General features: G+C 40.4%; 1 protein-coding gene across 1 annotated transcript in view; it reads left to right on the top strand.

The window, feature by feature from the left end:
* Positions 1–13,951, top strand: part of LOC142955479 (calcium-dependent secretion activator 1-like) — a 228,111-nt gene that overhangs the window by 126,926 nt on the left and 87,234 nt on the right. The window contains exons 5-8 of the mRNA XM_076097001.1: positions 3,091–3,327; positions 6,378–6,499; positions 9,128–9,239; positions 9,323–9,462. Coding sequence (XP_075953116.1) covers positions 3,091–3,327; positions 6,378–6,499; positions 9,128–9,239; positions 9,323–9,462 — 611 coding nt within the window. The remainder of the gene's footprint in view (positions 1–3,090; positions 3,328–6,377; positions 6,500–9,127; positions 9,240–9,322; positions 9,463–13,951) is intronic.

Genomic DNA, 13,951 nt, shown 5'->3' with positions numbered 1-13,951 from the left:
ATCATATTTTTCTGCAATTGAATGGCGAGCACCTCTGTTATGGAAACGTCTCAGAAAGGCCCTTAATGTCAATATACATAGTAAAGCAGTACACTGTCTGGATGCTCTCGCTCTCTAGCTTGTGCTTGTCAAGTTTCATGAGGCTGTGATTGTCATAAAGGTTACAACAGCTCATTCATTGAAACGTGGTCTCAGCATACCCAGTCAAACTCAATCTAATTATTGAGTTATTAATTATTAAGTCCAAGACTGTTTAGGGTCCCAGTATGCTAAAATATTGAAATAATAAAAGACATTTACACTGCATGAAGAAAAGGCATGTTTTTACCGAAACAGCATATGATTATCATGTAGTCATGTGAAGCATATGATTATCATGTAGTCATATGAAGGATATGATTATCATGTAGTCATATGAAGGATATGATTATCATGTAGTCATGTGAAGCATATGATTATCATGTAGTCATATGAAGCATATGATTATCATGTAGTCATGTGAAGGATATGATTATCATGTAGTCATGTGAAGGATATGATTATCATGTAGTCATGTGAAGGATATGATTATCATGTAGTCATGTGAAGGATATGATTATCATGTAGTCATATGAAGCATATGATTATCATGTAGTCATTTGAAGGATATGATTATCATGTAGTCATATGAAGGATATGATTATCATGTAGTCATATGAAGGATATGATTATCATGTAGTCATATGAAGGATATGATTATCATGTAGTCATGTGAAGCATATGATTATCATGTAGTCATATGAAGCATATGATTATCATGTAGTCATATGAAGCATATGATTATCATGTAGTCATTTGAAGGATATGATTATCATGTAGTCATATGAAGGATATGATTATCATGTAGTCATGTGAAGGATATGATTATCATGTAGTCATGTGAAGCATATGATTATCATGTAGTCATATGAAGCATATGATTATCATGTAGTCATTTGAAGGATATGATTATCATGTAGTCATATGAAGGATATGATTATCATGTAATCATGTGAAGCATATGATTATCATGTAGTCATATGAAGGATATGATTATCATGTAGTCATATGAAGGATATGATTATCATGTAGTCATATGAAGGATATGATTATCATGTAGTCATGTGAAGCATATGATTATCATGTAGTCATGTGAAGCATATGATTATCATGTAGTCATATGAAGCATATGATTATCATGTAGTCATTTGAAGGATATGATTATCATGTAGTCATATGAAGGATATGATTATCATGTAATCATGTGAAGCATATGATTATCATGTAGTCATATGAAGGATATGATTATCATGTAGTCATATGAAGGATATGATTATCATGTAGTCATGTGAAGCATATGATTATCATGTAGTCATATGAAGCATATGATTATCATGTAGTCATTTGAAGGATATGATTATCATGTAGTCATATGAAGGATATGATTATCATGTAGTCATATGAAGGATATGATTATCATGTAATCATGTGAAGGATATGATTATCATGTAATCATGTGAAGCATATGATTATCATGTAGTCATGTGAAGGATATGATTATCATGTAATCATGTGAAGCATATGATTATCATGTAGTCATATGAAGGATATGATTATCATGTAGTCATGTGAAGCATATGATTATCATGTAATCATGTGAAGCATATGATTATCATGTAGTCATGTGAAGGATATGATTATCATGTAGTCATGTGAAGCATATGATTATCATGTAGTCATATGAAGGATATGATTATCATGTAGTCATATGAAGGATATGATTATCATGTAATCATGTGAAGCATATGATTATCATGTAGTCATGTGAAGGATATGATTATCATGTAATCATGTGAAGCATATGATTATCATGTAATCATGTGAAGCATATGATTATCATGTAGTCATGTGAAGCATATGATTATCATGTAGTCATATGAAGGATATGATTATCATGTAATCATGTGAAGCATATGATTATCATGTAGTCATGTGAAGCATATGATTATCATGTAGTCATGTGAAGCATATGATTATCATGTAGTCATATGAAGCATATGATTATCATGTAGTCATATGAAGCATATGATTATCATGTAGTCATATGAAGGATATGATTATCATGTAGTCATGTGAAGGATATGATTATCATGTAATCATGTGAAGGATATGATTATCATGTTGTCATGTGAAGGATATGATTATCATGTAGTCATATGAAGCATATGATTATCATGTAGTCATGTGAAGCATATGATTATCATGTAGTCATGTGAAGGATATGATTATCATGTAGTCATGTGAAGGATATGATTATCATGTAGTCATATGAAGGATATGATTATCATCCTTCACATGACTACAAGGCTACACGGTTGTTGCTTGTTGTTGGTGATCCTTGCTCTACTGTTTAGTTGTTCATTTAATACCATTCTAATCCATTGTATATACTGTGCATTCTTATTTTTTATTCTATTTTATCTTATTTATTATCATTCTATTTCTTCAAATTCAATATCTGCTCTGTTATCTTATTGTACTGTATATATTGTGCATTATTTTATTTTACTCTGTAAATTGCTGCTGCTACAAACTAATCTCCCCCTGGGGATGAATACAGTTGATATCTATCATCTATCTATGTACAGTGGGCGTGTGACTCGTGGGTGCCACAGAACCCATCTTCATTCAACCTCCCTCATTATTTAGCCTCCTTCTCAACAAGCTAGTACCACATGGTTGGTGCCAGTGCATGCCTTGGGTCTTCTAGTTTTAGATAATAGCAATATACTGTATATTATATAATAAATAGATTGAATGTTCACCCTCGCTTTAAAACAGAGCCTGCAGCCTCTTAAAGACAGTAATGTCGGGCCGGATGAGGGGCGATCCCGTGGGTCTCACAGTGTGCTTGAAGTTTTAGTTCTACAGTATTCCATTTGTTTTATGATAAACTGATTCATTTTCATGTATACTCTAAACTCATGTCAAAGTATAGAGTTCACAGATTATACAGCTGGTGCTATTCTAGCAGAATATTTTTCTCACTGTCTGCCTTCCTACTTTGGTCAGCATGGTGGAAGGTTCCCCAGGTTTGCCTCCAGAGAGATGGAGGCCATGTTCATCGAGGAGCTGCGGTCCTCGGTCAACCTGCTGATGGCCAACCTGGAGAGCATGCCAGTGTCCAAGGGAGGAGAGTTCAAGCTGCAGAAGCTGAAGCGAGGTCACAACGCCTCCATCATGGACATGGGCCAGGAGGACGAGAACACGCTGTCCAAGTCTGACGTGGTGCTGTCCTTCACCCTGGAGGTCGGTGGACTTCCATTAACTTATTAACAATGTTGGTGTACTAGCAGATAGAGGACATATGTCAGGATGTGGTCTTTCTGGTTAGAAGAAAGTCAGTAAACTCCTGGTTTGATCTGTTAACTCATAGTTTGGATGAGCATTCATCCTCTGGGGAGCAGAACATTTCTGGTGTTACTCACAGTTCCCTGAAAGGAAACATTAGACGACATGACAATTATAAACACTTGAATAGGAAGATAGTCTTTAATTATCATAGATCATATCTCAAAAGGTCACACCCATGAAAATGAAATGCTAGCAGTTATGGCCTACATACATTTAACTGCATGTTAGAAACATAGTGGGCCAGTACCAGCTAATGTTAGAAGTCATCGATCAATCCCATAGTTAGCCTTCTGGCTCGTGATAGCATTGCATCCTATTTCATATTGGGAAAGGAGAGTTAGCGCTTGTGGTCACAAAACCTCCACATAGCTGTAATGTCAGGTACAGCATTCAAATAGTCTTCACAAACATGTGGCGATCAGAAAACATTTCTACTATTTCTACACTTAGGTAACATAAACGCCCTTAAGCAAGGCATCGACTGTCAGGATGGTCCAGGGAAGTTGGCAGGTTTAGACATACAGAGACATGCTCCTGTTACCTGGAGTAGAGCCACAAATAAAGCTCTTCTTCTGATTTTACTGTCATATTAATCCACCTGCAGTGCTTTTTTATCCCATGAACCCCGGATGGGTTCTCAGGACTAGCGTCTGGAGCTGCTAATGAGAGGAGACGTCCCTCAGGAATCCTACTGACTGACGGACTGTTTGAACCTCACCTTAATTGGCAGACAGGTCATGTTGTAAAGGAGACGGGGCCAGTATCGCCTTACCACCAATACCTGTTCATCCTCCACAAGGATCCATGGAGCACAACAGTCCAGCAGCACCATGATTAGTTTACTGCCTCCCTGTTGATGGTTTCTAGCACTTTTCCATCTCTTCGAGAGTATAGACTTATAACGTGAGTGAGCTGGGAGAAATCCTACCTTTTGTTCAATGAACAAGCCTGGCAGCACCTGCCCACAACTTGTGCTTCTGTCGTTGGGGGTCTGACAAGGCTCAGTAGACATTTACTAAAGACAGGCTTCAGTTTCAGGACGCTACTCTCATTCAGTATATCCACATGAACCCCACTGGACAAATGTATGGAAGCTTACTAATGCCAGAGTCTTGAGAGAGCAGACAAGCTTTCATCAATCTGCAAGATTTGAAAGTGAGCATTGGGTTGAGATTCACAAATGTTGATGAACACATTGCTTTCCTGCAGATGATTGACTATGTGTGGTCAGTTTCAAATGTTTGTACTGTTACTCAGTAGCTGAGGTGGAGGCAGACACCTAGACAGAGCTTCCTCTGTTCTCAGTACGAGGCTGAGCAGCTTTGAAGATAGCAACTAAACACAACTCTTCTGCTGACTCAACTAGAAATAAATAGTTACTCTGGACACTGATTGCACTCAACACTCGCTCGCTCTACCTACAGTTGTTATGATGACATAATGCTGAGTCATCCCTTTTCTAGTTTGAAGACCAGATGCAAACTTTACTACGAAACCATAACTTCCCAAAGTCTGTAAATCTGAGGTAAAAAGGACAGATGCATTTATTATTTACAAAACCATCGTCTAAGTAGTTTCTCTTAAGTTCAGGAGCTCCACAATGGCAAGCATCATCAAAAGAATCATTTTATTTTGCTAAGTAATGACACATACTATCTGGTCAGTTGATCCCAAGAGTTTTCATTAAAAGCAAAAGTTATATAACATAGGATATGTAAAACTCAGAACATCTCAGCAGCCCGTCATGTACAGTATCTATTTCTAGGATGAGTGGTTCTGCTGATTCATTGAAGATAATCCAGAGTGTACGTAAATGAAGTTGGTGATTTTTGTATCTAAATGTGCTCAAGAATCCACATAAATAAAAAACGTCAAATTAACAGGCATCATTTGAAAGGTTTGAATATCACGAGGACAATCATCATCAGGTAAAAGCAACGTGTTAGCAGCGGCACTGAATGGATGAGTGTTAAATGGAAGGAGGGATGTGGGATGTTTAAAACATACATGTATTCACCCACCAGTTCATTTTCTCTCCTTTGTTTTGTCATGTTGTTTTTCTCATTTATTTTGGAAGGTGTTCCTCAGAAAATAGTTATGTTTTAAGTTTAAAAAAACGCAACTCCTGCCTTACGGTACCGTAACAGCACGAATAGACGCACATCAGAACCGTATGTGCACGTTAAGTAAGTCGCACTCGAACAGTAAAAAAAAAGATCATATTCGTGTCTGCGTTGTTTTGTTTTGCTTGTTGTTCACATTGAAACGAACAATGAATTTAATGAGTCATGAATTTTCAAAACAAAAGGACAGAGCCCCCCCCCCCCCCCCCCCCCTCCCACATGGTTAAATCACTTATTTTCCATCCTGTTTCAGTTGTCAACTAAATATTAGGATACACCATCTGTAGGTGGTTTGACCTGGTAAATGCTCTGCTTGGTCTCAGCAAGGTGAAGCTCCAGGCTGGCCCACCAACTCGCTCTTTGAAGGCTTATTTAGTGTTTCAGGACAGCCAACCACATCACAGGTCCATCTGCACTCTGATGGAGATGTTAGTCTGTTTGTAAAGACTGCAAATCAATCAGTGTGCTCCAGTCCCCATTGTTGTCCTCTGGATGTTTGCTGTCTTTGAGCTGAGAGGAATGTGATCAGCTGCTGGAAGAAGCTCAGAGAACTCTGTTTCAAAATACAGCCAGACGTGTCTTATTATTTCCATACAGTGACGATAGACAAATGCACACGTAGAATACAATGATTTAATTGTGGCTAATAAATGCTAAGCACAGCTAACAGACCCTCAAATGCAATCAACACTCACGCAGTCGTCTGACAGCATAAAGATACAAACAGTTTGATCAGCTCCACTGAAAGAAGAAAGACAGATGGTGGCTTTATTTTCCTCTTTTTTCTTTATTATGTATAAAATATATGTGTGTGTGTTGCAGGTGGTCATCATGGAGGTCCAGGGTCTGAGGTCGTTGGCTCCAAACAGGATTGTTTACTGCACCATGGAGGTGGAGGGAGGACACAAGCTGCAGACAGACCAGGCTGAGGCCTCGAAACCCACGTACGCGCACACACACACACACACACACACACACACACACACACACACACACACACACACACACACACACACACACCTCAAAACAAAACCTCCATCACCCTGTTCACAATCTCTCTGGAGATTTACAGGTCAGCACAAGGTGTGGAGAATGGCTTTAGTAAACAGTTCTTTAACAAGACAACACACACTGCCATCTGCTGGTCAGATAACTGTATCTCAGCTGGAGACTGTGCACTATGTGTAGATGATGAGATGTGAATGCTCTATGCAGTGTGCTGTGCATGTAGGACAGGTGTGAAAGGCATTTTATGGTGTTCCATGCCCCTTCTAATCATATACAGCATTTATCCATAACCTCATTCAACTTTACAGTCCATATAATCAGGTTGGGGCTCATTGTACATACTCCAGCACAGTAAGTCCCTCCACCTCTCCAGCACCCTGTGCATTAGCATTTAGGTTGAGTGTCAGGAGATGTTTGGGGAACACTGTAGAAATGCTTGTACATGGATAAAAATGTCAAAAGTATGTTCCCTCAACAGTGTTTGGATAGCATTTCATTTCATGATTCACCGCGGTGACAAATCAGTTTGCCTCTTCATAACTTGCATGCTTATTTCCATAATTAAGCACCAATAAAAGTTCATTATCTCACTTACACTTCCTGTTTCTCTGGATTCAGTCTTGTTTGTTACTGTTGAAAAGTTCAAGCTGTATTATTAGTACAGTAGGCGTAAGAGAGGGGAAAATGACCAACACGTGAGACAAGATTCTGGCTGGAAAAGCATGTTTATTTCTCTCAACTGGCTGCAGGAAATCCACAAAAATCCAGCTTTGTGTTCTGGCAGACATGAGCTCTGGGTACTTGCAACTCAAATGGACATTCCTAACACACACTGCAGTTTGTGGGTATTGGGGTTCTTTAATTTGGAGACACACGTCATTTTGATGAAATTGAGCCAGATATACACTGGGGACAATCAGGCGGCAATCTCCGGGTTTGAAAAGTGGAGCCAATGTGAAAGTGCCTTAAACGTGCATTCTCTCTAGTGTCCAGCAGGGGGCGACTCCTCTGGTTGTATAGAAGTCTATGAGAAAATGACTCTACTTCTCTCTTGATTTATTACCTCAGTAAACATTGTAAACATGAGTTTATGGTCTCAATCTCTAGTTTCAAGTCTTCTTCAATACAGCATGATGTTCATTTAGTACATTATGGTCCATTTAGAGTCAAACAGACCATAAAGCTTTAGGGCGGGGCTACATGGTGACTGACAGGTCTCTATCACAGCGTTGTTTGGTCTGGGCGTTGTCTGTGTTTTGGTCTATAACTCGTTCACATTTTGTAACATTTTGGTTGCCTCTAAATGTTTTATTCCGCGTTGTGGTTGCAAAAAAAAACAAGATAGCGACGGCCAAAATGGCAAACTCGAGGCTTCAAAACCATCGTCCACAAAGCAGTCTATAGTCTATGGGAGCAATGTATTAGTTGTGTTCTTTCTTGTTATGATGTGCTGCTTTGAGTTAGTGCAGATACATAGAAAGCATAGCATACTTATGTGCAGTTTTTGTCCTTCTAACACTGGTCTTGTCTTCCAGGCCATTCATTATTTAAATTGAATTTGCCTAAACTAACATTAGTTCTGCGATGGAATACTCAAAAATAGATACATCATTACCACAATCGATATCCCTTTAACCTCATAAGCTATAAATTGGTCCTCAAAAAAGTGTCTGTACTAACATCAAAACAGCAGATGATAATGTGTGGACACAGACCTGCACAGCGCTGTGGAGATCGCCCTAGCCAAGCGAGAATAGGGTCAAGCTGTTACACCCATTTCAGGCTCTATACACAGATCACAACTATTGGAGAAATATCAGACTGACATTGTTTTGATTAAATGTGGTAGATATGCAGAAGGTGTATTGGGTCAAACCTCCATAAGAACACGGGGGTTGTTGTTTGTGTCTTTAGCTGAGCTGCAGTTTAGTCTAAACCCACTCACTCTATCCTGGAGAACAATGGTTCAAACATGTTATTCTGAGAACACAGTTTTTTTTAAACTTTTCAACTGATCTTGAAGCGGTAAACAGCCATTTAAATGAGACATACCTTCGATAACTCACAACTTTGTTTCATGCATGAATAATTGAAAATGTATAAACATGTTTAAAATGAGACCAAATAAATGCTTTAAGGCAGAGTTAACAAGTTAACAGCTTCCCTTATTAGAACAAACAGAATGTACGCTAGTCTTTCATATCAGATTCATTTTCATAAGTAGACTACAATTATCAGTACAATATGAACATTCAGTGGCTCGAAGATGTACTGCAGATAGAAATGTTAAATATGACACTCGGGAAGATATTCTGCAAATTGAATTGGCGACCCTAATAGAATCTCCTGAGACCCCCCTGTGGGTACCGAGCCAGTGTTTGGGAACGGCTGCTTTAGAAAAGCCTTAACACCACTGATGTTTAAGTAGAATGTTTGACTTGAAGCCTGGCTGCTGCAGAACATGGACGGGTAATAAAGAGACATCATGATCGCTAACATGGTGCTTGCTGTCTTGTGTTTGTCCCTGGGTGTGTGTGTGTGTGTGTGTGTGTGTGTGTGTGTAGTTGGGGTACCCAGGGTGACTTCACCACCACCCAGCCGCTCCCTGCTGTGAAGGTGAAGCTGTTCACTGAGAGCACAGGAGTGTTGGCTCTGGAAGATAAGGAGCTAGGGAAGGTAGGAGACAACCGACGAGCTACCTTGGTATTCTAAATAGTGCATAGCGTGCACACACAATGTTATGATGTGACTGTTCCCAGGTTGTGCTCCACCCGACTCCCAACAGTCCCAAGCAGTCTGAGCTCCACAAGATGACGGTGTCCAAAGGCTGTCCAGACAATGACCTGAGGATCAAACTGGCCATTCGCATGGACAAACCACAGAACATGAAGCATTGTGGGTAAGTGACAGTGACATTCTGCATGCTTGTAGCAGCAGTGACTTTGAGATGAGATGCTTATTTCTCAGATTGTCAGTTGTTGTGGCATCATGGCTCAGTACACTGCTCTCAGCTGGATGAACTATTTGAAGCAGGTTTTTACCAAAACAGGGACGGAGCTAGAACGCTCTCAGAGACGTCTGCTGCTCCTTTACAAACATTGGAGGTCATCTATCTTACTGCAGCAAGACTTCAACATGCAGGGATCATCATGCCGTGGCATTACAATACAATACTTCTGTTGTTTGGATGAAGCCGATGTGTATTGATAAGAAGAGACCGAGAGATGCTGATACAGCTTGGTGTTGTATCAAAACGCATCTCTTCAGAGGCAAGTTGGATGGTAAAGGAAAATGGAAAATGTGCCTTCTTTTATGTGGGTGTCCTATCAGTGCTGATTGCAAATGTAGTCCAGTGAAGAAATAGATTGCTGCTACGTTTACCGAGAACATGTAGTACATGTAGTACATGTACTACATGTACTACATGTAGTACATGTAGAACATGTACTACATGTACTACATGTAGAACATGTACCAGGATGCATTGCTTGAGCTGTGAGTTTGGTACGTTACACAAGCTCTCTCTTAGTCTGATAAATAAACAACGTAAACTCACAAAATGTCAATGAAGGAAATATTCCGACAGCTAAACAGAAAAACACACCTTCTGAATTCAAGTTTCTCTTTCAAACCAGATGGGCTCAACTGGCTCGGTATCTCATCATAAAACACACGCCATGCTAACTGGACAGAAACTAAATCAAACATACCTTCCTCATCTTGGTTAGTCTTTCCACAGTTGCAGCATTCAACAACTCTGGTTTGGTCCAAATAAAAACTTAGTTGACAGAGCGAGATGTTAAAACATGCTGGCTCTGCAGCATTGGTGTTATTATATGCGTAACTCAGGGGTCAAGAGGGTCCCGTGAGGACAGATCCAACATCAGGCATCGAGGCCTTTATCTTGAGGTATGTCAGACCTGTCAACACAAACTCTCTCTTATCTGCTCTGCACTACACTATGACTCTATCTATTTTTATATGTGCACTATGTCATAGTTTTACTGGAGGAGCTTTGCCTTCCTCTTCTGGTTTTCAGTTGTTAATTCAATTCAATAGATTTTTTCCGTCTGCTTTGGCACTGAGCTGAGAATGGTCTTCTCGCCCTGCGGCGCCCTGCGGTGACTGTGGCTAAGTGGAGAGCAGGGCCGTCCTTCAATCAGATGTTTGGTGGTTCAATCCCCGGCTCTGGCTCCGCTAGTCGCATGTCGATGTGTCCTTGAGCAAGACACTTAACCCCAAAATGTCTCCTGCAGCCGTGCCTACAGTGTGTGAATGTGATAGAATCTGAATTGTAAGTTGCTTTGGATAAAAGCGTCTGCTGAATGACTGTCATGTAATGTAAATGTTCATTTGTCCGGCAGGTAGCTGCTTTATTTATTGTTTCATTTTATTTTTTTTAATCACAAATTCTCCTCAGAGGGCTTTACAATCTGTACACATACGTCCTCTGACCTTTGACCCTCACATCAGAACAGGAAGAACTCCCAGAAAACCTTTAACGGAGAAACAAAGGGAAGAAAGCTCAGAGAGCAGCAGAGGAGGGTCCTCTAGCAGGATGAGGTGTGACAGATGTCGTACACAATGAACAACATAACAGAGTCACAACACAGTGAGTGCATATGACAGAAATGATTCATATCATGAGAGTAGTGAGCAGAATAATGCTGGAAAAATGATGACTACTAGTAATAACAGCAGCAGTGGATATGGTAGAATAATGATAATACAATGAGGAATGGTATCAGTAATAGTAAAAGAAATGCGACTACTAATACATAATAATAATGATAGTAGCAGTGGGCGTCAGGCAGGACGGCAGGAGGAAGTACCAGGGTCCAGATACAACCACCATCCACGGAACCTGTGAGGAGAGAAAGTACAGAGACTCTGGGGAAGAAGCTAAGTTAGTAATGTGCATTATTGAGATATGAAATGCTACTACACACGCTTCATTTTCCACTGCAGTAAAGTTTGAGACATGTCCACTTTTCTGAGGATAAGGCTTCTGCAACATGTTAGAGTGGTTGATCAACAGCAGAGCAGTAAACTGGGCCATGGACCCCATGTGATCAGATCTTCAGTTAACTGCCTACAATGCACACTGTAACTCAGTGGCGGGCCGTGCATTTTATACCTGGGCCTTCACTGTTGTCCTGCAGCTGAAATACCACCTTATAACCACATGATGGCGCCACAGTCATTATTAGTTTCTAAGGCTGTAACTATGTACATATTAAATGTACGTAACCTTCGGTACGAGACTTGCAATACGTTTGAATAGTACTAGAGCATCTGGAAAATGCAGAAGCTTATATTCAGGAAAATATAATGTTTTCTGCGCTCATGGAGGACAGTGGTTCTCAGCTGGTCTGGCTGTGGGACCCACCATCACTCATGGAGGACAGTGGTTCTCAGCTGGTCTGGCTGTGGGACCCACCATCACTCCTTAATGACAAGTCGCGGCCCAAAGAGATCGTTTTATGATTTCACTTTCACAACTTGAGCATTGTACGTACTGCTCTGCAGTGTCTTTCCTCGTCTCAGCCCCCTGTGTCATGGTGCATCTCACTCAGTCAGAATGCCCATATTTGATTGGCTGAGCTGCATCACGTGATTCACTACCCGACATGCCTCTGCTGTTAAGCTTCGGTTCACGATAGTCACGTGCTCGCCCACTGACCAATCACAGCACACTCTGCACCTCGCGGCAAAGCTACACATGGACACTGAGCGGCATGTAATGCTGACGTCATTATAGGTCCGGCGAGCAGACTCTGATACGTCAAAGAATACGCCCAACATGTCAAACTAAAGATCTGATTGGTTGAAGAATATGACAATCAACAATATCGTCCCCATTCACTTAAACTGCACATGGATTCACTTGTGAGTCTGCAGGCCTCTGCCTCTGTTCTTACCTAGAGACACAGAGGTGAGATCTGATTGGATAAAAGCTCTACTTAAAACAAGCTGCACTGGAAGCAGAGCAACTGAGGAACACAGTAGCTGTGCAATGAGAACATAAGATAATGGGGAAAATATTTTTATAAATTATAATACATGTAGTGTATTTAAGAAAAATTATTAAATTATAAAATAGATATAACTTTGTGATTCTGTTTAGGCCAGCAGAGAAGGCCTTGCAGGCCCTGACGGCCCACCACTGATGTAACTGCAGTGGACCCGTTTCATGGCAGACATTAACATGTCATGGGAGGAAAATCACTGGTGCATTTGACAACATTAATAATTGATGTGTTTAGTCATTTTTTTACGTAGCATGTCTTAGATTTTATCAACTGACTTTTCAAATGAATCTGCACTTTGCAGCCTTCCCCCACACCGACAGAGAGGAGAGGACAGCATGTTGACTGTGATGAGTATGTAGCCAGTGTACTGAAAGGAAGTGAAACGCAAAAGAAGACTTATGACATGCGGTATTGGTAATCACGTTCTACAGCTGTAAAGACTCTACTCTCACATCTATGTTTCAGCTCAGAGTACTTCAGCTGTGCAGAGAGACAATGGGTCGACCACTCATTCATTCTGTGCTTTCTCTTCGGGGCGATGTTAGGATCTTTGTTAGGGAAGGAACAATGCTCAGAACAATGCTGTGTGTTTGTATGTGTGCGTCGTGTGGACTAAACTGTGGATCGCTCTTCACTGCTTTGACACAAAATACATTCAATGACAACATCTTTCAATATTCATCAACATTTTTCTCACTTCACCAAAACTCTGTATTTACACTCCATCCATCAACAGCTGAACACATGATCTGAAACTAGGCCCTCTCTGTTGAAACTCTAAGAAGGAAAAGAAAATAACCTCAAATACAAATCAACTTACATTTTTTATAAATTTGTATCACAAACCTTCTTACAGTGGTATTTGACACTAATAAATATTGCTCTTTCCTTATGCCGACTGCACACTGATGTGCTGAGTACAGACCACTATTATCAAGTCTTTGGCCGTTTCATTTGCAGCATGCTGTAAATGTAGACTATGAACACACATGCAATGGCTTTATTCTCAATATTCACATACTGTACAGTATGAGACATAATGACTTTAACTGAAGATCACGTGAACATATTACTGTATTGTACTCAAAAGTAAATACAGTATTTGTTGTGCACACCAGAGAAGAAACCTGAATCCGATGAGTCCAGGTTGGTTAAGAAAATATACTGTGAGGCAGCACAAGCCATGAAATAAGAAAAGATCAAATAGTCCTCTCATAGTCCCACAGCGGGGACATCTGCAGGACTACAGCAGCGGAGGGGACATCTGCAGGACTACAGCAGCGGAGGGGACATCTGCAGGACTACAGCAGCAGAGGGGACATCTGCAGGACTACAGCAGCGGAGGGGACATCTGCA

This window comes from Anarhichas minor, unplaced genomic scaffold (genome assembly GCF_050575085.1).
Source record: "Anarhichas minor isolate MPS153535 unplaced genomic scaffold, ASM5057508v1 ptg000023l, whole genome shotgun sequence".
In the NCBI taxonomy this organism is placed as follows: domain Eukaryota; kingdom Metazoa; phylum Chordata; class Actinopteri; order Perciformes; family Anarhichadidae; genus Anarhichas; species Anarhichas minor.
The sequence above is the reverse complement of the archived record's forward strand: the minus strand, read 5'-3'. Positions and strand labels throughout refer to the sequence as shown.